At 43.6% G+C, this 23,863-nt stretch overlaps 1 protein-coding gene across 1 annotated transcript in view; it reads left to right on the top strand.

Moving 5' to 3' along the window:
• Positions 1 to 23,863, top strand: part of disc1 (DISC1 scaffold protein) — a gene marked incomplete at its 3' end in the record, with an annotated part of 45,412 nt that overhangs the window by 6,486 nt on the left and 15,063 nt on the right. Inside the window, exons 3-10 of the mRNA XM_083987954.1 lie at positions 1,409 to 1,478; positions 3,286 to 3,442; positions 4,589 to 4,685; positions 5,179 to 5,411; positions 9,543 to 9,597; positions 11,162 to 11,264; positions 11,433 to 11,621; positions 19,464 to 19,524. Of these exons, the coding sequence (XP_083844080.1) occupies positions 1,409 to 1,478; positions 3,286 to 3,442; positions 4,589 to 4,685; positions 5,179 to 5,411; positions 9,543 to 9,597; positions 11,162 to 11,264; positions 11,433 to 11,621; positions 19,464 to 19,524 (965 nt within the window). The remainder of the gene's footprint in view (positions 1 to 1,408; positions 1,479 to 3,285; positions 3,443 to 4,588; positions 4,686 to 5,178; positions 5,412 to 9,542; positions 9,598 to 11,161; positions 11,265 to 11,432; positions 11,622 to 19,463; positions 19,525 to 23,863) is intronic.

Genomic DNA, 23,863 nt, shown 5'->3' with positions numbered 1-23,863 from the left:
TATGAAAGTGAGTTTCTATTATCTTGTTACTAGTTCCTGACAAAAATCACACAGCCACTTTCCACCACTGCCCATTAAAAACAAGAGTGAAAACACAAATTAATTTCTACACTAATAGGAAAAGAATATAGCCTACTATACAGCAGTCCCCTGATTTTAGTAATAATAAGACACCATGAATGTTAAATGTCCTTTACCATGGATACAGGATAATGGCAGTCTGTTCAGTGAGTATTTCATTAAACTTTACATTTTATATTCCAAACCTCTGATTTTATACATGACATGGATCAAGGAAGTGAGCGAAATTTACATTTCATCTATTAGGGAGTAGTTGAACAGTTCATTTTATATTATCTGATACATACTTGTTTCTATTTTAATCTAAACGGGGACAGAGAGGTGAGAGGGGACACTTGTCTCTTTGTATAGGCTACATGTTTGAGAGCCCTTTTGTTTTTCCATAGAATTTATACCAATGCCAGACATAAAGTCTTTGTGACCATTCAGTTGATCCTCTTGAATGACCATTTGACCCATGAGCTGGTTATATATTACTCTGATATACTCCTAAGAATCCTCCTTTGTCTCTGTTTTATCGGTGAATACGCTCTTTTAGTGCACTGACTCTTCTTGTCCTCTCTATGAACTTTTGAGAGAAGACTAACACCACTGTAGTGGACATCTGTGGTATCAGTCTTCTCATCTATCTCCTGAGCTAAAACCAGATGAAGTGAAACCACCCAGTATTTCATGAGAACAAAAGACTGAAGCAGTGCTCCCAAAAATAATATAACTGGTTACACTTTTTAACAGAGGCCTGATTTACTGTATAATTTCATTTTGTGAACCAGGTATGTGGAAAATATGTCTGTGTTTACTGCAATGCTGCAAGAGTTGAAAACAAATACATTTCTAGATTTCAAATTTCTAGGAGAAAAACTACAATAAATAAAGCCATACACAGATGGTACATGGATCTAAATAGCGACCTAGTAATTATTAATTAGATTCTTTTGAATACACAGTAAGAAAAAAATGATGTTTTCTCCTTTTTTTAGTTATTGCAAGCTAAATGAGCTAAATAATTTGATAAAGCAGACTAGGCCTATTACGTAAAAAAAAGTGATCTCTGATAGTGTATGCAAGTTTTTATACACAACTAAAACAGGTGAATTCATCTTAAATTGTGTAAGAAGCATGTTGAGTAACTTTGATGATGAGGTTTTAAAGTTCATACCCAAATTTGGCCTCACCTTGCTGACCTGGTGTCACTTTGATATGGCAGTCATTGAACCCACACTTTTTTTTTTGCTTGTTTGGTTTTTTGGCCTGTGGCGACTGTTCGTGAAGCACTGACCTCTGGACTGTTAGGTAATGTGCTGCCTCTTCTGTCTCTTCCTCTCAGATCGAGTCCATGATGTTGAAGCTGCAGAGACTCCAGCAGAAGGCAATTTTGGATGACGACTATGACGCAGGTGAGCTTAGGCTCTCAGCTGAGCCACTGGTTTAATAAGTAGGTCATTTCAGATTCACATCATGAGATACTGTAGTGAGGAGCACTTACTTTGAACCAGAGCAACTTCAATTTCTTAGTGTTTTCCATGCCTTTCTTTTGACTTTCTGTTGAATAAATTAGTTCACTCCTAACCAAGTAGGCCTATAATCCTTAATGTTACATGTCCTTAATGTAACATTTACAGAGGACAGTGTAAAGTGGGAAAAAAAAGCTGTAGCAGCTTCATATAGGGCAACACCTGTGAGAATCTAGTTAACGTCGAGCTTTCACCGCGGTTCAGTCACGATTTGACATTTGTGTTTAATGAGTGAAGATGGGGCGACTCACCCAGTTTCCTTTATTGGATTTCTTGCTAACTGAATTAGTTTGGGCTCAGACTGTAATGGGTGATACAGCATGTGAGGGCAGGAGGCCGTGCGGAATAAATAGTTTGTTGTTTACTGTCTGTGACACACATACAACATGAAACCCAGACAGACCCATTGAGAAAATCAACAAAACAGTATTAATTATGCATCTTTATCTTGTGTGTGTGTGTGTGTGTGTGTGTGTGTGTGTGGTGTATATTACTAGACTAGCCCTCAAACCATGAATCATTTGCATAATTTGACAGTTGTGTCACTATTAATTTTACATTTCATTTAGTCATTTGGCAGAAGCTTTTATCCAAAGTGACTTACAAATGACGAACATCAGTTGAGTGTTTCAGTAAGTGCAACCGAGTCTGTGCATTTTCCACCGTCTGTCCTCACAACTTCTAAATTTAGTCAAACTTAAAAAACCAATGAATGTTGCATGGAGAGTAAGAAAAGCTGAATCAAATTCCACATTTATTCATGAGAACAACCTTCGGCTTCTCACGATGTGCGATTCATGTTTCAACAATCACACTTAGCATTTGATGTTTTAACTTTGAAGGCTGAATGGAAAAGAATTCATCCAGCGACTCTTCAAGACTAAGTGAAACTCCTATTTCATCCACGTCCAGGAGAACCTGTATTTATCTAAGTTCTTGCTTGACCTGAATCGTTTTTTCTTGCTGGACTGAGGAAAGTTTATTTTCAGAAGAAAACTGTTGTCTGACCCATTTCTTTGCCCTTGTGACAGAAATAAAAACCACCATCTGTCGTCAGGGTCGTGCAAACCTTGAACTATTCCGGCACAGCGATTATTTGGGTCACTATTTCTTGTCAGATCTTTCTGTTTGCTTTTTAATATTGTTTACCACAAACCACTGTCTGGCATTTTAAACTGTGCCAGGGAGGTTCCTTTCCATCCCTGTTAACTTCATTTTCTGATTTGCTGTCAGCAGGATCGCCAAAAAGCTTACCAGCAGCTTTCCAAGAAAGGTTGTCAACAAGAAATAAGACAGTTCATTAGATTTTCTTGCTGACATCGCACTGGATGTCTGACCCTCAGATGCTTATCGTTTTTCAGCTTCTACTGAGAAGCCAACAGAGCGGGTCGATTCCAAATCTTAAATGTATGTTTACAGGGTCAGGAAATGAAGGAGCCTGATGATGTCAGTGTTATGAATGAGGGAAGTGTTGTTTTCTTCAGCTTGCTCTCTTTAAAAGCCTCTTGCTCAGGGTTCATGTGGTATTTAAATAGAAAATGATGATAAATATCTGCACAGTCACATCACAGTAGTATGAAGGGGGATTTCATTCTTCTGACTTGATCCCGGCTGCTAGTAACAGAACTTTTTTTGCATATGATGCTGCATATTAATCAGGTTGTGTGCATGTGTGTGTGTGTGTATTCAGCTGAGCGTTTTGGGAAAAAGTTGGAGGAGCTGTGCAGGGAGCGAGGAGCTCTGCAGCTGGGTTTACCCTCCAGACAGCCCAGCGTAGCCATGTTCCTGGAGCGACTGACGCAGGTGGTGCACAGCGCCCTCCAGAGGGCAGACTGCACTCAGCGCAGGTCAGTATTACAGTAACAGTTCCATGATGCATTATTGTGTAGACACACTGGTCACACCCAGAAGAGGAATGTCTGGAAAAAACAGTTGGATCAGAGTTTACTGTTTTAATATTGAGGTATAATGTTGGTTCATATTAACATATGGGAAATTACTGTTCAGAATATTTAACTTGGTTGGAAAGTAATGACAAATGTTAAGTTTAGGTACTTACAACTTACTTAAAGGAGAATTCCGGTCATTTTTGACCCCTAAATCGTTGTCCTGATGGTCACCCAGTGTTGGGGGGGAGCAAAAAACGCGACTAAAATTGATGAAGGCAAACCAGAGTTACACCATGGCTAGACGGTGCTAGGGATAGCGACAACGCTAAACTATGGGGGTAATTTTTTCAACCACAACAAACACTCAAAAAACAATCAAATATCTATGGTACATGAGGAGACCATCAGGAAAACTTCAGTTTTTAGTTACCTTGCAGCCTCAACAAATACATTTGCATGTTTTAAAATAGAAATTTATAAGCTACTTTACAGAATAATTATCATAATACATGTTCGAGTCACTCTCAATATTAAGGAGAAAAACAGTCTTACCATTAATTGATTATCAAAATTGTTGTAAATATTTTTTTGTTAGCTGATTAATGAATTAATTGAGAAATTGCTGCAGCTCTATATTAAAGTTATCTTATGATGCAATATAAATTATTCTGAAGTGCCTCAGTCTTTCCGTCATGATAACGTTGTAGGACAGAGCAGAGACAGAGTGATGTCAAAAATAGCTCCTGTAACAGGAAGGGAGTCAGGTGGGGTCCGTCCTGAGGGCATCCTGAACAAATGTAACCAAAAGCTCACACAGCAGCTTTGTCACTGTGTTATCTGCACATACCTGTATCTCTGAGTCTCAGATTTTACAACGGCCCAAAACAGGAAAGCATTCCCCACAGATGAAGGGTCGGCTCTGTTAAACACAGAGAGAGAGCAAAGCAGCAATGGAGTGGTTCAAATAACCTCAGGTTACAACAGTGCATTAAATACAAAAACACCCAGAGCTGTGGATGAAGGGTTTGACAAATACAGCTTTGAAAAAGCGATGATTAAAAATAACAGCACCAGTGACTGTGTATTTTTGTTCCCTGTTGCCAGGGAGGGAGCAGAGCCTGATGCAGGGGACAGGTCTGACTCACTGCAGGGTCCACTGCACCGCAGAGATAGACTGATCCGAGAGAAACGCATAGTGGAGGTAAACTTTACACATTTTGTGCCATAAATGCTCATAATGCTCATTTTTGGCACTTCGTGTCACATTTGTGTGTGTGTGTGTGTGCTATGTTGCATGTACTCTGCCTTCATCACTGTGTTTTCCTTCCTCACACATGAAAAATGAATGACATTTCTAAAATAGCTAGAGTTGTCATAGACATCACATTTAAAATTACAATGCAATGGTGAAGTACCTAACCCCATAATATGCACAACCTAATAATACTGATGAATGCCAATTTATTTAAGTACCTGAATGTAGTGCTAAATGTACAGTATTAGGTAATTACATTATTCACATTCCATTCAATTGATATGGAGGATCCCAATGAGCTTCATAAACACATTTCTCCCAGTCACAGCTGTAAGAACAATGTGTCCGTCGCACACAGAGAAGAAGAAAAAGTTAAACTGATGAGTAAAACCTGAAACTACCTCCACGATCTTAAGTCAGAGTATTGAAACCTGTGCAGGAGGAGATAGCCGAGCTGCAGCAGAAGCTGGCGGAGCTGAAGGAGCGCAGTCGATGCCTGGAGCAGCAGATCCAGCAGGAGGAGCAGCGGGTGGAGGCAGAGGAGCTGGAGGGTTCGGTGGTGAGGAGCTGCAACGTGGCCCAGCTCCGCGACATCAGCAGAACCCTGCAAGACCTCATCACTTCGGAAAACCGCATACAGATCTCCGTCGCTCCGCCGGCCTCCATGCTCAGGTCAGCTTCACATACATGCACACTGAGTACTTGATTACCAGCCTGCATAGATAGCTACTGCCTGCGCATTAAGATATAAAAGTTCAAACAGAAATTCAAAGTGTGATAAAAATGTCCATCAGAATGACCGCATGACGTATTCTCACATTCAGACGAGTCTGGTTTTTCAGGCTTCTTTAAAAGCTCCAGGTAATTAGTGGATCAAACCGGCTGCTACCTGGCTCAGACCTGTCTCTTCAGGGAAATGCACTCATGCCATTTTCATCCGACCAGTGCACTTAGAGTCAAATCCCAACTAGGAAACCAAAGCTGTTATGATATCAGATTTTCATAATTAGTGTAGCCAAAAGGATTCACAATCACATTATCGCAACATCGACAGGAAGTTATACCTGGAGAGAATCTGTAACAATAACTGTACAAAAATAAACAATTACAACCAGATAGAGTGATAAACAAAAGATCTACAAAGCCCAACATCTGCCCTCCTCTTTGTATGTGTATTTTGAGCAAAATATAAAAATTTCATTCATAAAATAACAGCTGTATTGTCAGTACTAGTAGGCCTACATCATGACAGCCATAGTGGAAACAGAAGCATTCATTATAGATCTGTGGATGTGGTTTCCTAGTAGTGGAGAAAATATGTAAATGTACAGTATGTGGGAAATGGAAAAGAACCCATCAAACTGCACAGTAGAGAGCTCTCTGAAGAAATATATCCCAACTATATATATCTGCTTTTTACACGGTTATGGTGATGGTTTTTAACAAGTAGTGGAGTCAACTTTTGATTGTTTGAGCCAGAAAGTTGCAGAAGCTGTATATATATTACGTATTATTACTTTTATATACATATTATAAACAATATCGAACAGGTGGAACACAGAATAATAGGGGTATTTTGACAGTAAAGTGTCATATCATGCAGTGAACAGGTGTGAGAGTGCCTGCAGTACCACTGGTCACCAGGTGGAGCTGCTAGAGAGCCGCCAGCAAGGAGTGAGTGACACGGCAGCAGTCATCAGTTCAAGAGTGTTTCTGCCTGTATCATGTCACGTCTTTTCTTATCATTAAATTAGCTGGTTTCGAGGAGGATGTGTCAGTGCAGATGTGTTTCACTTAATCTTTTTCTCCCGGCTTCATTAATCCTGTGACAAACAAAGTGGCATTCTGAATAAATCTCACAGCTGCACTGTCTTGTTTTGTGCCAGGAGCCATGCCTCAACCAACAATATCTCCAAATAACTGCATAGCAGACGCTTAACATCCTCTCACTGGATGTACAGTGTGTTCACTACTAGAGGACGCATATGCATTGTCTTTACATCTAGTTGTTGTTCCAGTGCAGGTGGAAAGCTTTTACCGTAGGTGTGTTTAGAGCCTCCCAGCACTCATTTCTAAGACTTTATGAAGGCCAACTTGTTTATCTCATGATTCAGAGCGGATGTATCGAGCAGCCACAACTACTTTCTCTCTGTTCCTCGCATCCCTCGTGCCCTCAATCCTCTTCCCTCACACCTGCTTGAACCTGCTTTGAATTTTAATGGTTTTTCTCAGATGCAAATGATTACTTTGCATCATATCCTCTGAAGTTAATAGCTTGCGAGGGAGCACTGTGGAAAGCCTCTCTGTCTTGCCACTCGTTAGAAAGACATGTAAATTGTACTTATCGCCTTCTCGGTGGCGTGACCCACCATCACTGGCATAATTTGATATCTGACATTTCTCACCCCGACTGGAACGCATTTCTTCTCGCCGCTGATTGAAAATTGTGGCCCCCAGATTGGATATTCAGCTGCACATCTCCGGGTGCAGGCGCTTCGGGGTCATCACGGTGATTGTGTGTTGCGGCTCCCCTTCCCAAATAACGCAGGACTTTCCTCTCTCGTATCAAAGTGTATTTTTCACCGGTTACTGGATTAAAGAAATCGACACCATCCACAGGAGCAGCACCTCCTGAAAAAAAGAGAAGGATGTTGTAACACTGGTGTTCAGAGACAACATCTCACTCTGACTCACCCTGAACATCAGTTTGAATAACATGTAAAGGGCAAACTGATTGTTAGGATATGATAGGACCGGGGTGCTTCTCAAGGTGACTGTGTTGTGCATAATGGATTTCTTGCTTTTTTCCCCCCACGGTCTAGTAATTGATTCATATTTCTGTCGATAAATAATGTGACCTTAATGGTTTGTCCTGTTTGCATGTTTGCATACAGCACTAACATTACTACTGTAATACAACATTTACCCTTCACATCTGCTGCTGTCTTCATCCAGACAGTTAAATCTAATGAGCCGGCCGATTAAAACACATTCATCAATCTTTTATCATCATCATTATCACGGAGGCTTCTTTAGAGGCTTTCATTATTATTGCAGGAATAATAAAGGCTCTACTCAAATAAAAACATTATAGGTCAAAGTGAGAAGACAGATTTAAGCTGTGACTAAGGAACAAAATCATCTCCCAATCTTATTATCAGCTTGGCTGCCTTTAGTGAGCTTGAATAATTGCGAAATGATTTTAAAAGGTTGGAAAGAGTCGTTTTTCATGCTCTTATATGACATTTTATATTTAGAAAGTAGAAATAATGGGCAGGATTGCTGCCTAGGAGATGTAGAAGGTGTGTAAACTAGAGCAGCAGGAGGAGGATGAAGCTCTCAGCGCTCAGCACCTGTCGCTGTCGCTTGTCTCTATAAACTGGACCCGCTGAATGGAGCGTCTTTACAGTGAAGCTTTATTCTGGTATTTGAGCCCATAAATTTGGGGTTTTGTCACCAGAGATGCTTTAGTTCTTATCAGAGCCGTAACAATTTAACAAGTCGATCGTTTGTCAGCTGCTCCGACAGAGAATGAACCAGCGGTGATGAACCCGTCACCCACGTCTGCAGCTGCTCTCGCTCTTCATGTGCTTCAGCCTCACAGTTCGGATCCACTCTCACAGCTCAGAGCGCAGTTCTCAGCAGGCAGCTCTGAAAACCCACTGTTAGCTGACACAGTTAAGGACTAGATGGTGAACACGGTGGACTTAGACTCTCCAAATTACTAACAGTGCTCTGTCTCTGCTGTTTTGACATACAAACTGCTGCGTTCACAGGTTGTTTCTGCTTCGCCCAGGGGACAAACACATCAGTTATTGCAGGTGTTTTTGTCTGTTTTTTTTTTTTTGCAGATGTAATCAATATTTTTGTAATAACAATGGATTAAATTACCTTGTGCTGTTGTTGATGGTGATCAGAGTGCACATCATGATCATCTGACCCTGCAGCTCCACTCACCTCAATAGAATTATTGTAAGTTTAAAGCAGAAGTAAGCGATCCGGTCGTTTTGGCTAACTTCTTGTCAGCCAATGGAGTTAGCAGTCCCCGCCCTCGTCCCTACGTCACCACATTCAGGTGCATCCCTTGGTTGCACACACAGAGAGGACCACCCCCTTTATGCCGTTCTCTCTTCTCATTGGATAAAGGTTGTAGGATACAAGGAAAGTTTTCTCCTCGGCTTACAGCAGAGCAGAGTGACTGACAGACCCGTGTTTCAGACCAAACACTCTATGTAAGTGATTGCCGTTGGAAGATATAACTATTTAAGACTTATATTAACACAAAAATTCCGCTTACTTCTGCTTTAAACAAAAATGCCACAAAAGTAGTTTTAAAAAGACATTTGTTCAAAATGACCACCTGATAAATCAATTAAATAAACAAACAATAGAATCATGCATTTATTGCAGCTCCAATTCTGTACTTCTGCACACAGAATAAGGCCTGGATCACAAGATTATTCAATCAAAATCAGTCTAAACACTGTTACATCAAACAGAATTAAATCTGAGTCTACAGTCTACAGGCTTTTCCTTGAAATTCCTCCAACTGCAGATGCAACGATGTAAACAACATACCAGTAAATAACGTAACATCTCCTTTTTTGCTCTCATCCTCTGGACACGACATTTAACACATCACTTTATAAAAGTCATAACAGACTTGGTAATTGTCTTGACAGCCGACAGACTTCTGTGTGCACCAGCCAGATGAGTAGATGCAAAAATCCCTCGAGTGAAGAAGAAATCACAAGAAATTACTTTTTCGCGCTGCACTGCAACATTTTTATTTTCTCTTTGCAGGCTCCAGGAGCAAGAGCAGACACTGAATCTCTCCATCAAGGAAGCCACCGCTAAAGTAAGCCACTGTTCCTCTGACTGGATTAGTTTTTTTTTTTTTTTTCAATGGCAGCTCAGCCTCCCCTCAGCAGCCAAGAGTGCAGTCGAAATAGACAGTACGTGTTGTGTGCCAACTAAATATGCATACTAAATGTTGATGTCTGTATTCATGAGCATGTTTGACAAGGCAGTGGTAGGCTAAGAGTCAGAAACAGCAGGAAACATTCTCGGTTAAACAATACAACTCTGTAAAAAATGTGTTTTTCTCATTTTTATGAGAAATAAGCGGCTTTTCCGTGCATGTCTGTGGTGAGTTCCTGTGTGTCCGAAGCTTTGCGCGCCTCAGTTTGTGTGCTGTGTCGAGGGGTTTTCTCAGGGGTTTGCTTTTCCCTCTCACTGATCCCTGTAGATACTGTAGATCTGGATCTGGAAATAGTCAGGAGCAGCAGAGAGCTGTCAGAAGTGGAGGACACAGTGGGGGGGGTGGGGGGGCTTTTCACTGTGGCTGTGTCCTTTAGAAACTCATCATCATGGCTGGTTGATGCTACGACTGCACCTCAGAGGAATATATTGGTTTTCCACAAAGAGACACTTTGACCACAATCACAACTTTGCCCATTGTTAAGCTGAAATGAAAAGGTTTGTTCCTAAATGAGATATCCACCATGTGGAAAAATGGCACAGCGGCTGTGACGAAATGATTGCCGCCGTGAAAATGACTTTCACTCTCTAGATTGACTTTTTTCGAAATTGACAAATAGCCAGATGTGTCGAAATTAAATCACCAATGTCAGAATTTCTACAGTTTGAGAAGCGCTTCAGAGCGGCTCCCCGGTTTGTGTAGCGTGTGAAATAAAATTATGCAAGCCTGTTTGAAAGAAGTGTCTCCTATATTTCTCTGGGAAAGCAAAACTCCCCGGAGATGCTATGCCACAGAAATACCAACCTATTTGTCAGCCTTTTTCAAAGTGCTGCAGAAAACTGTGTCAGATTCAACAAGAAAATGCGTCAGAAAATCCTGCTCCGCCGTCCCTTTGAGCAGTGAAAATAGTTCCTCAAAAGAACGACGGGGATCATGGGGGATTGTATCTGGATTGTGTGTCAAAGCGAATGCGTTGGGAAAGAACAGAGGTGTAAAGGGCAGAGTGAGGGGCAGATGGGGCCCAGACAGGCTGTATCTAAAGCCATCGACTCCTCGGTGAATATTTCAGATCTGAGGTGCTGCATCCCCATCAGGCCCGTGACATTCAGGACCTCTTTCCTCTCTGACATTCTAATGGCATCTTTTATGGAGATTTCACATTTCCCCCGCCTGTCCACGTGAAAGAGACGCACACTCTTTCATCCTAAAGGTTACCGACAAGGTAACACACCGTCGCTGATACTCTGCTGTGTATTCAAAGCGGTTGCGGGGCGGAAATGAATTTGTAAGGCCTTGTAAGAATGAGTGTCAGAAAGAAAATGAAAACGGAATTGGAAATGAGCTGCGCATCCTGTGGGATCCATGTGTCTGCAAAGGTTTTGTTAGTTACCACCTCCCCCCCCCCCTCCTCTCCTCTCTTCTTTCTCTTTCGTTTCCCCAGGTGGTCATGAGTCAGAGGCTGGGCAGCAGCCTGAGGAGGAAAGTCAGCGAGACCGAAACGCAGCTTTTGGCGCTGCATGAAGCCAAACTGGCTGCCATCTCAGGTAACCACACCCCCCGATACAGTACACCCCTGCCTGGGCATTCACATTTTTAATTTACCTCATTTTTACTTGAACCGCTCACCATTAGCCTCGCTTAATTATGATCAAGGCGCTCGTAAATAGGCAGCGTATAAGCGTGATGTCCTCCTGTGGTGCGGCGGTGTGCAGGTAATGACTTCGGCAGTGCCAAGGAGCTGAAGGCCGAGATGAAGGCGGTGTACCTGGAGCGGGACCGGCTGGAGGCTCTGGCCAAGAGGCTGCACAGCCTCAGCTCGGGGAGCAGCCAGGAGCTGGCCAGGATGAAGGAGCAGCGGCAGCAGCTCAGGCAGGAGCTGGAGCAGAGGGAGGCCCAGCACGGTGAGTCTCTGAGGACGGCCCACACCCACATCACACAAGCTGCTCTCTTCTTAGAGGAGAAACTGCAGGGTAGAAATGAAAGTAACTCACCATCCACGTTAATTCATTAAAAAAGATTATGAAAAGATTATATGAAAAGAACAATGATGTGTTTTTGTCAGCTGCCCCACTGAGACAAGAATTAGCATTTCTTGTATGTCTAAAAGCCGCCTCTCTCTCTCCCTCTTTCTTTGAAAACACCCTTTAAAAGTATCAGTTCGTCTTCTCTTGATGTCGCTCCGCACTGCGCTGACATCACTGGACAATGACTTTTCTCCCAAATGAAGGAGAAGTGGGCTGTTGTCAGTGGGGGACTGGAATCATCAAATGATTTAGCAGCAGGATTGGCAGCTGTTAATAAGAGGAGGTGGTGGAGGAGGAGAGGGGGGGTGAGGGGGTTTGCAGGGGAAATGATCTTTAGATTGTGTGAAGTAGCCAATTACCTCCAAGCCACTGTACAGACATGATGGTATTGATGCTCACACACACACATATACACACTCACACACTAGCGGTGATCTGAATCCTGCTTAAGGAAGAGAGGTTTGCTTTTTTTGGGTTGAGGGCAGTTATTGGGTGAGATTGGTTCGTCCCCCCGGCGCTGGCAGAGACGTAAATGGATTTTGACGGCACCACCTGCAGTGCCACTCTCTCTCGTCCATCAATTTCTAAAAAAGGTCACTTCGCTCTCGGAGGCAGTGAGACGGGAACACGGTGAGAGGACGGTGGTGGTAGGAGGGTGGGTGGACGGTGAAGTGACGGGGGCCGGAGCGGGGCTGCGAGGGACTGAGCGCTCCGGATGGGGCTCCTGCTGCTGCAGCCCTGAAGCGTGCAATCAGCCGTCTAACTTCCACTGTTATGTAGATCATTACGGCCTGTGGCTGCAGCGTCACCGTTGGTGTCGAGCCTTTGTCCCCTGTCCTGAACAGCCCCTCTGCTGTCACTAGGGGGCACACTTTCATTGTTGCAATCAGGGTGAGTTACACACCAGGCTCATATGGGATGTAAGGTAACGCATGAGCCGGGTTATTTTCGTGCATGCCAGTTCCATAATTTTACATTACTGTCGCAGAATCCAATTCTTCTCACTTCCCAAAACCAATCACCTGCCTTTTCATTCCACCTATGTGCATGAAAGTGGAGCACATACTTGATTTCTGTTGCTGGAGTGCACTCTCCTCAACACTGCTGACTTGCTAAACAACCAGGAACAGCATTAATCTCTTCCCTGTCAACCACCAAAGACACGTTCAAGTTCATATCAAGCAGCCTGAATGCACATCCAGAATAGTGCAGCTCCGGAAGGGCTGTGGGGAAACCAGTGACATGTAAAGCGCTCCAGCTAAACAAAGGACTGGGAGAATCAGGTGGGCAACACGTCACCGATGTGGGCAGAGCCGGCGCGTTAATGATTGGTTGTGTGGCGCACTCAAACGCTCAAGTGGGCGCTCACAATATGGCAGCAGGCACAAATTTCACAATGTGTTGCTGACACCGAGCAAGGGGCTCATTAAACTGTCATCCTTTTTGGTAATAAGGGGCTGGCACACGCTATCTGGAAACTGATAGCCCACAAACAGCACATTAGCATTTCTTTAGCTGGAGGGGATTAGAAATTACTGTCTACTTCAAAGTCAAGATGGTCCATCCTTTTGGTCTGTGAGACACCTCCCGCACATGATACCGGTGTCAGCGCATGACAAGAAAATCATCGTGAAGGAGTCCATTGTCACGGGATGAACTGTATGTAGAAAAGCAACACATTGTTCAGCTGATGCCTTGTTGAAATCTGTTCAGTTAAACTACACAGCTTCTGCTTGTTGAGCATCTCCGCCCAGTGTACTTCCTGGTGTGGGTTTTTTTTTTTTTTTTTTTTTGGCCTGGGAGCCATTTAGCCCCTAATTGCCATTGGCTCGAGTGCTGATGAATACCAAACCCATTATAGCTCGAGGTCTGATTCCCTGCTGAGAGTATAATTTTGTCCCCAAGAGAGATCTGGAGTAATACTAAATTTACAAATAAATAATTGAGGAGCCGAACAAGATGAGCAAATGACCCCCAGGAGCGAGGACATTCAAAATGTAGCGTCCTTGTGTGTTCCTCTTGATTTGCCCAAGTGTTCCTCTAATGCTACTGTTAGCATGCAGGTGGTATATGCTGCAGCAGTGGAGTAATGTGGCCATCTGTGATGAAGACAGTAAGTTGTCAGCTCCTCACAGCTCCACTGGAACACATTTAATTAGAGTTTCTTTTTTTGTTTCTCTACCAGCTCTTAGTTCTTGGTCATGCACATTGATGTCGCCTCAGCCCGTCCAGGCTCAGGTGACCAGATTTCTGAAATGAAAATCAGGGACCTTTTCAGTGCAGAGGTCAAAAATCATTAAATGTTATCATTATAAAATAAATTACAGGGGGAATTAAATGTTTGTGTATTTTGGTAATGTGTATTAATGAAAAAGTGTAGCCAAGAAGATGTTTTAAAAATCAAGTCCCAACCTATGTAATAGAGGATCTTAAACCTTTCAGACCAAGAACCAAATTTCCAAAGTGCCACTTTCTACAGCAGAAATATTTTTTTCATAAAATAAAAATAAAACTATGCAACCATCAGCAAGACTAAAAGGCATCAACAAATGCTACTATATTTATATAAACTATATAAATTAAAGAAAAGTCTACTCAGATTATTTTGTCATATACTGTAATGTCTCCAGCATTTAACATAAGAGCTGTAACAATCAAAACCAGAGCTGAAACATAAACAACCAGGACAAAAACCAACCCATACGATACAATTTTCTCCAACCGATACAATATCAAAATCAGGGACATTTTCAGGGACAGCTTTATCCAGGGACAGGTCACCCAAATTGGAGCCTGTCCCTGAAAATGGAGGACGTCTAGTCACCCTAGTCCAGACCGAACTCACCTGCGCAACAATTGCACATCAAAGCACTGTCTCTGTGTCATTAAACAAACGCAATTTTTCCTCTTAATGGAGGGCCAATAGTAAAGGTGAGGACGTACTGTAGCTATATGATTTATTCATGACTCTGCCTCTTTCAGGGTGCTTCTGCTGATGGCATGATGGAGAGTATGACAGCTCCTCTCCTAAAGAGTCTCTGAATGATTGAGAGCAGTGTAGTGGTTAAGTGGACCCCGGAGAATGTTCCCCGCTTCTTGTCTCTGAAGTTTTTTGGCAGTATTTATTTATTTTTTCTGCCTCCCTGTGATTCAGAGGAGGATGTTGTTTCATTGTGAATCTGTCAGGAGTATCATAGCGTCCGTACCCACGAGAGTCGCTGCTGTAACAAAGACGAGATGATTGAGGTACCACTACAGACGCAACCGCCGCCGCATCAATCAATTTCTCTTCTTTGGATCCGTGGCGTTCAGAGGAGGCGGCGGTGGCGGCGGCGGTTCGCGCTGTTTGTTATGTCACTTCCTGGTTCGCTGCAAATAAAATAAAACTCATTATTTGTTTGTCAGCTGTTTGTTCTAAGGGATAGACAGTGTCAGAGTGTCAATCAGTCCCAGTGTCTCAGCTCGGATGAATGAATTACCATTTGTCTTCTTGTGGGATCAGATGATGACTTACTTTGGGAGAGTTTCCTGAACCTCTCACACAAAATATAATTTTGTTGCCCGCAGCAAAAACAAGTTCGGAGTCTCTTCTAAACAAAATCTGTTTACTGAGTTTGACTTGAGTCATAAAGACAGAGAGCACATTGAGCATTTCAGTCAGAGCGAAAGTGAAATATAGCTACACGTCCGCACCCAAGCACAGATTTTGTCCACACAGCCAATTTTTTGTCAAATGACTCCTTTTGTTGTGCGTTGGTGCGCAGCTCCGCAATATGTTAGGCCGTGCCAGCTGCAGCCTGCGCGCCGCTATGCTTAGCGATCCCGCGGCCTTAAAGCATCATGGGTTATTGAGTGTCTGTCTGAGATATCAGCCTGTCCCTGTCCCACCATTAGCCATGCTGCTGGGCTGCAGTTGGGTCCAGATACATTCATACGCTGTGAGCATCTGCATATGCTGACACTGTGTTTGTGTTACCTGCAGTGCTGTTGCACACTCAAACAGCCCGAGCTGAGCTTAAACACATTAATCACAGTCAGCGGCTTCAACTCGATTACAAAGACACACAATTTCTCTTCTGCCTTATTATGCGCGCGGCTCTTATGACACGCACATCGGCGGTGCTGCGTTAGCAACAGAGCCGCCTCTAATTTGTTCGACAACATGAAGGCCTCGCAGATGTCGGGTGCTTTCATTGTTGCAAACGCAAGTGAAGAAATTACTGCATTATTCACTTTCAATTAGAGAGCTGTTTAAATGCTTATAATGCCACGACAAATCCAAACACCTTGCGATCGTTAACTTCTGCTGGCTCATTAAAGCCCATAACTTCATCATGGCAGATTGTGCATCACTGTGAGATACCGTGTGTCTGCTCCATTTGCTTTGTCGGTCTACATGGCTGATTATAATCATTAGATGCATCATTTTTTATCAGCTTTACATCTATTCGGCTCAAGTAATTATTTCTTCATTAGGCTAATGAATGAGTATTTTGACCTGTATGAATCAAACGGCTTCTTTGCAACATCCTCGTCTCCTCGTCTTTCAATAATAGAGTCTCAGTTCTGTTTTGTATTATGAATGAGTGGTCTCTTCGATTTTGGCCGGGGTCTTTGGGAAAAATCAGTGATGTTTAGCGCCTGCTGAGATCACCGGCGTGAGGGGGAGGCTGAGCTCATGAATTTTCCAATACAGACCCTGTGAGGTTCCTTCAACCCCTAAAATATATGTCCCCCATGTACGAGGGATGAACAGAGTGGCTCTCTTCTTTCTGGGCTTTTTTTTTTTTCGTGCCAGTTTTATTCGCATGGCCTGCCAATGACAGCAGCCTCCCGCTGACTTACAGGAAGTAGTAATATCACCCAGTGCTCTCGGTTCCACTCAGCGCAGGAGGAGGCTCTGTCGCTTGATGTCTGGTCCCATTCTGTAAAGAACAGATTATTTTCATCTGTCACGCCCGACAAGGCTCACAAGTTTCGCCACCGGTTGGCATGGCGACAGGATGGCAAACCGACTCTCCTCGGCGGATAACAGCATCGGCACAGGAAGAAATATGAAGTTAACAGTTGATACACTCGTGTCTGTATCTCCTGTCTTCTTCGCCCGCCTTTTATATTTACTCTTTCTATGCCTCACAATATATTATTTCTAAATCTGGCTCTTGCTCTTGTTCGAGCTGCAGCCTACTTTGTCATCTCGCATCTGTACATGCTCCCTGCCATCCAAAGTCAGGCTTAATGCCCCCATGTATTATTCAGTGGCTATCTCCTTGCACGCTGCTTAACGGAGCCCGCATGAATGGAAGTTGACAAGGGAGACTCTGTCAGGATAGGATCTCACATAGCAATTAGAGGGGTGGTAAGTGAGCTGTCTGGTCCACGTACACCAGATCTGCTCAGCTGATATGTGATAGCTACTCCAGCGGCCTCCCTCTTCCCTCTGATTGAGCAGATTTGGCCACTTTGAATGAGGACGACTCCCAGGCATGATCCCTCTCTCTCTGTCGCACACACATGCAACTCCCATAAATAGCCTGGCTATCTCCGTCTCATTTCTTCACCAAACTATGGACGGGGATATGGGTGTAGAAGTCTATGTGTGTGTGTGTGTGTGTGTGTGTGTGTGTGTGTGTGTGTGTGTGTGTGTGTGTGTGTGTGTGTGTGTGTGTGTGTGTGTGTGTGGGTGTGTGTGTGTGTGTGTGTGTGTGTGTGAATGTGTGTCTGTGTGTCACAACCATTTTTCCTTCACCCCCCGCTGTGCCAGCCCGCAGCCTGTCTCATCCGGGAGCTGATGCTGTCTAATAGACACCATCAAGACAATAATACAAATTATATTTCAAACCTCAGTGTGATTCAGAGAACACCCAATTAGGCGACTTTCTCTCTGTGTGAGCCCAAGTCAGTGTGAACAAGCTAAATGACATTACACTGGAGTAGTTTCCAACGATTCTTTCCTTTTGTCTTCTTAAAATGAATTTCTTTTCCAAAAGAGGTATGTACTCTACTAAAGGAATAGTTTGATTTTTTTCTGGGGGGTGGGGGGTGGGGGGGGTACACTTGTTTGCTCTCATGTTGGGCGTTTGAACCACAAACAAACATGATACAACAACTAACTTGGCAGTTATTGAGCTTTTTTTTTTGTTGTTGCTGTTTTTGGACGGAGCCAGACTGTTTCCTCCTGTTTCCACTATTGAAGCTACGCTGAGCTAACAGGCTGCTGGCTGTACCACTACTTTTATTCATTCATTTATCTATTTATTTATTTCCCCTCGTGTTGAGCTGCCAACAAGTTCTTTTCGTTTTACAGGCTTATAGAAAAGCATTCAGTAGTTTGAGAGAAAATATAAGTAATGGTTTCTAATAAAATAAAAACTATTATGTAGCAGAGGTCCAGGATGTTTTTAATTCCTCTTTGTCTTTTTAACCCTCCTGTTGTCCTTCTGGGTCAAATTGACACAATCTGTTCCCTTCCTCCATCCTTCCTTCTTTCCTTCCTTTCTCCCTTCCTTCTTTCCACAATCCTTCCTTCCCTTCGTCCTTACTTCTTCTTCCTTCCTCCAATGGACCTGATCTGTTCCCTATCCCTCCATATTTCTTTCCTTCCCTTCTTCATTCCTTCCTTGAACGAATCTGTTCCCTCCCTCCATCTTTCCCTTCCTTCTTTCCACAAACCTATTCCCATCCCTTCCTTCCTTCTTTCTTCTTCTTCCTTCCTTGAACCAATCTGTTCCCTCCCTCCATCTTTCTTTCCTTTTCTCTTCCTTCCTTTTGTCCTTACTTCTTTCTTCCTTTTTGACCCATTCTGTCCCCTCCCTCCTTCTATCTTTCCTTCCTTTTCCCTTCCTTCTTTCCTCCCATCTTTCCCTTTGTCCTTCCTTCCTTCTTTCCCTTCGTCCTTCCTTCCTGTGCGACTGTATTTGGTACAATAGCACCGGCCCCCCACGTTTAGGAGCCACTGCATTAAAAAGAACTGAGTCTGGTTGTTGAGCTGCACAGATGTTTTGATGGGCAGATGTATCAAGACCAGCTGTGTGTGTGCACGGGTGTGTGTTTGATTGTGGAGGAGGGGGAGGGTTGCATTGAATGTTATGGCTTTTGAGCACATACTGTATATGTACGTGGCACAATCTGATATAAGTGCATCCTATTGTGTTCACAGATCTGCTGCTGCGGGAGGCATATTCTCATGTTTCATACATGAGCTCATTAACGGCGCTCAGATTGCCCTGCTCTCCATCCTGACTAACGCTCAGCCAGCCCGTGTCTGCCTCCTCGGGCACAGCTCGCTGCTGGCAGAAGGGCACAGGAAGCAACATAAGCTATCCATCCAACTTTATGCCCCGCAGAAAATCTGGCAGGATATAAGGACCTATGCCACGATAAAATCTCCTTTTATCCTCAGGCCGTCTCCAGTTTTATCCCTTCTTAGAGCAGTGGGAATGATCTTTCTTCGATTGTGTGTTTGTCTTAAGAGAGACAGCCAGCTGGACTTTTGTACTGAAGTGGACTCTTGCCGTTTCTCACCACAATTACTGTCGCCAACTGCGATGACTACCTTTCCCAACAAAGCCCCATGTACAAGATAGCAAATGACAAGTCAGTTTTAATGGTATTAGAGCTGTGATTTGTTGCTAGGATACCCCATCATGGCTCATAAAAGTAGTAAATGAAGTGCAAGTAACAGGCTGTTGCTCTCTTTGTGCTTTTCTCTCCACACAGAGAGCAGACTGAAGGAGAACACGACCAAGTACATTGAGCTACTGGAGGACAGGCTGCACAGGTAAAAGGGTGACGGGGGGTTGTGCTGTCTTTGTCTTCTTTAGTATAGACATGAAGGCTCAATATTCCTCAGGAGTGAACAACAAGAGGACATAAACAGAGCAACGGCCCCCGAGGATCTTCCTCTCACCTCTGGCGTCCTCTAACCACGGCGCTGTCTCCCCAATACATCACTTCACCTCACACCTTATATCCTCTTGTCTCCCAGAGCCTCTTTCTCACGTTTCGCTTCATATCTCACCTGTGCAGTTTGTCTTCCTCTTCCCACCTTCTCATGTTTTTTTTTTCTATACCTTCATTTTTTTCTACATCAGCTCAGATTCCTCCTCCCTCCTCCTCTCTGTAAACAGTTTCAGACAGAACAATGTCTCCGTTTGTTTCATTGCCTCTATCAGAGCTCCTAAATCACTGAGGGCAGGTTCTGTTCAGCGTGATCCCCCCAAAACCCCCGGCCTCACAGTTACACAACAGGACTGTGGTGTGCTGAGTGGCTGGTTTTTTTTTGGATCAGAGTGCGTGGAGCCCAGTCAACTGTCGACACCGTACGCCTGTTTATGCTTCCTCATGGAGATTAGGGCTGCTTAGCTTAGCTCGCTCCCCAGCAGACAGACAGACAGACAGATAGACAGACAGCACCGAGCAGCATTTTGGAGCCATTTGTGTTTTACAGATGGATGAATAGAGCTAGTAATGTTTTTGTGAACACCATATGAGCTGTGTTTTCCCCCACTCGGTCTCTCTACTCTTTCTAAGGAAGGTCAAGCTTTCTGTGTTTACTGCGAAAACCAGGAGAAGCCTACAGTACACTGTCAGCAGTGTGTCTGTGTGTCTGCTCGACTCTTGTTTCTATCAGCGCTGTAAGAAAAGGGGGTGCAGCTCTGTGTGTTGCATCCTTGGAGAGCCAGGGTCACCTCTTTGGATGGGAGCCAGTAACATACTGCAGGGGCTGTTTGTTGTTGCACAGGCTGGAGGTCTAAGTGGTCAAGGAGCAACATGGCTGCCATCTCAGTGCTCAGCGGGAAGCATGCCTCAGGACCTTTTCTGTCAATGGGGCAGATGGCTGCTTTGTGTTTCGTTTGTTTGATTTTTCAGAGAGTACCTGTCTTTGAAAGAAAAAAAAAAACACCTTGGCAACACTAGTTGACGAACCATTTTCAGGGTATTTAACAACGTTGGTGAGCGCATGGTCTATGTACAGTGTACACTCACTCAGCACAAGGCAGCGAACTTCTATCACAATAACGTACATCAACAGCAAAAATCATCACAGTCACAAGATAAAAAGCCAAAAACAATAGTTAAAGGAGAATTCCGGTCATTTTTGACCCCTAAATCGTTGTCCTGATGGTCCCGACTAAAATTGTTGCAGGCAAACTGGAGTTACACCATGGCTACCCAGCGCTAGGGATAGCGACAACGCTAAAAGTATGGGGGCAATTTTTTCAACCACAACAAACACTCAAAAAACAATCAAATATCTATGGTACATGACTCGAATCTTTATGACACACCACTGAACTGATAGTGTACAGTATGAACAGTATAAACTTTGTGTTTTTGCATGTAATCACTCACCTCAGACAGCCGAACCCTGAAACAGAAAGACATTACTATCCGATCGCAGAGCGCCTGCTCTCCCGCCACAGAAACAAACACTTCTTCCTTGTTGTGATGATTTCTTTACAAAAATAAACAGTTGGAGATATTTTGGACATTACCACTGCACTGCTCCACCGTTTATTTTTGTAAATAAATCATCACAACAAGGAAAAACTGTTTATACTGTACACTATATGAGTTCAGTGGTGTGTCATAAGGATTTAGGGGTCAAAAATTACCGGAATTCTCCTTTAAGTGAATATTAAAGACCACAACACACTCTGCTGATAAAGCACAATAATGTTAGAGGACTCACCAGAGTCACACTGTGTTTTCCAACTCTTATGATCCAACTCAACATCATCAGGTAACTTCCTCATAGCGTGACTCCCGAAATGTTGGTCCACCACTTCAGTCCAGACTGAAACTACAGTACGTCAACCACTATTAACTGGAGTGGCACAAACCTTAGTGGAGACACACCGTACATGGATCTCAGAGGAGTCCTGCAGCCATCAGTGTCAGTGAAATACTCCCCAATAACAGCCGCAGAAATATTAAATATTTAAAAGTCTTTAGCTCTAAAATGTCTCTGAGATTATAAATCCCCAAAAATAAATGCTTTCATAAGGAAGTTCATATCAACCTCCTTTTAGTCCTGGACCGCCAATACCATTAAAATAAAAAATAATAGTTCTTTCAGTGCTTGTCCTTGAAAACAGTACTAGGAGCTTTTTTTTAATCTCCTCTTTTAATGGAGCTCTTATGTTCTGTGATGCTATCTTGTAGTTTATTGCTCTGACCGCCTTTTATATGGATCACATGTATCTAACCAGGTTACCATTGAAAGAAAAATCCCATTAAAGGACACATTCTTCAGTATTGAGTAAAGTAATTGACCTGCTCATCACGGCCCGTATTAATTGATTGGCTCCCCAACCTTGGATCAGTTTCTATAGCCGGAAACGATCCAGATCAAATCACATGTACAGCTTCAGCTTGGAGGCAAAGACCAGCATTTCAACCACCAGCTCCACTTTGACACACTGACACATATCTGGCATGACGGAGTGGGAAGACGTCCCCGTACGCACATAAACACATTTACCGCACACACACACAGACACTCAGTTACACACACACGCGCGCCCATCATCCATTGTAAATTTTATCTGTCATCTCTAATGTACATTACAGTTGATGGCGTGCTGTGGTGATGGGAGGTGAGGAGAGGGCTGGAGGAGCTGGGGTGGGAGGGGGAGGGGGAGAGGCAGATTAGTACTGGTGAGATGTCTGGTCTCCGTGGAGACGGATGGTGTTGAAAAAACCAATTATCTCTTCCATGCTAAAGACTAGAACAGGATGTTAGAGCAGCGCAGATGCTGTAAGTGTGTCACCAGAGCCAAAAAAAAAACAAAAAACATCTATTCAGATTAGCAGCACCACACGCTCTTTTTAAAAACATTATGTAGATGTTTCATTAGGAAATGCCTGGCGTATTCTAACCTACATTTATGCAATCTTCTGCTGAGATTTGGATGTCATTTGCCATACTTAATGGACTCAATGCAACTGGTGGAGGAGTCATTAAAATACTTTAAGACTAGACATGTTCTTTTAGTCAGAGAGGAAGACGTGCTGAGAGCAGCTGAGAGGGAAAAAACCTGTTATCGCTTCTAATGTTCAAAATCCTGAATGAACATAAAAGAAATGTAATATGTTTGAAGCAAAAAAGGGACACTGGTCGCTCAAACGGCTGCTGTAAAAAAAAGACAACAACAAAAAAAAGACGTCGAGCCTTCCACCATGTAAATGGTTGGCTTCATTCATCACACCTCATCCAATAGTCACCAACCTTTCACCATATTATTAGCACCTCTCGTCAGCCGCTGTCATCTGAGCTGCTGCTATGTGATTAACGTGAAATATTCCCATTTCCCGTCCCCTTTTCTCCTCCATAATGTGTGAATTCACATTATGTTTATGTGTTTTGTGTGTACACTCAACATGAGAGGCATCGACACGAGACTGCAGGTGAAAATTGCATGAATTTTATCTTACACACTAGGATACTAATTTCTTGAGGGAGACAGTGCTTACACTTATCACTCATAGCCTGATGCTTTAGATAGACTAAACGTCCAGCTGTGGCTGAAGATAGGAGCTGTATTTTCACAGTCTCATACATTGGTATTCAGGTGTGAAAGCTGAAGAGGCGGCTGAGCATATGAGTATATATATATATATATATATATGCTGGGTGGAGTTCAGACCGATCGGCCAGACAGTGTGTGAACCTGCTTTGTGCCATTCACTCTGGAGAGCTGTGACTGAAGCCTCTGCTAGCAGCAGGACCGGAGCGCCGCGGCTTCGCTCAATACTAATCCTCCCTCTGTAGCTGCCTGTGTGCGTACGTAAAGCCTTGAGGAGAAAGAGCAGTCCTGTCAGTCAGCGGTCCCACAGGGGGGGTGGGGGCTGAGAGACTGTAGAAGGAGTGTGCCTGCCTGTCTCTCCTTCTTATTACTGGGCCATCAGCGGAGCAGCACGCCCACACCCTGCCACTGTCAGATGGCAGGCCGAGCGGCTGCCACCAATTAACCCCCGGGCGAGCGAGGTTCATACCGACGGGCACCGGGACGCCGCCATCACAGGGATGCTTAGGCGCTGACATGTTGTCTGAATTTGCGGTATACGCAATGCCAATGCCAGTTGTTATTTGTAATGAATTGTGGCTGTCTTTG

Source organism: Trachurus trachurus, assembly GCF_905171665.1.
Source record: "Trachurus trachurus genome assembly, chromosome: 15".
In the NCBI taxonomy this organism is placed as follows: Eukaryota; Metazoa; Chordata; class Actinopteri; order Carangiformes; family Carangidae; genus Trachurus; species Trachurus trachurus.
This window is presented reverse-complemented; position numbering and strand designations above follow the sequence as displayed.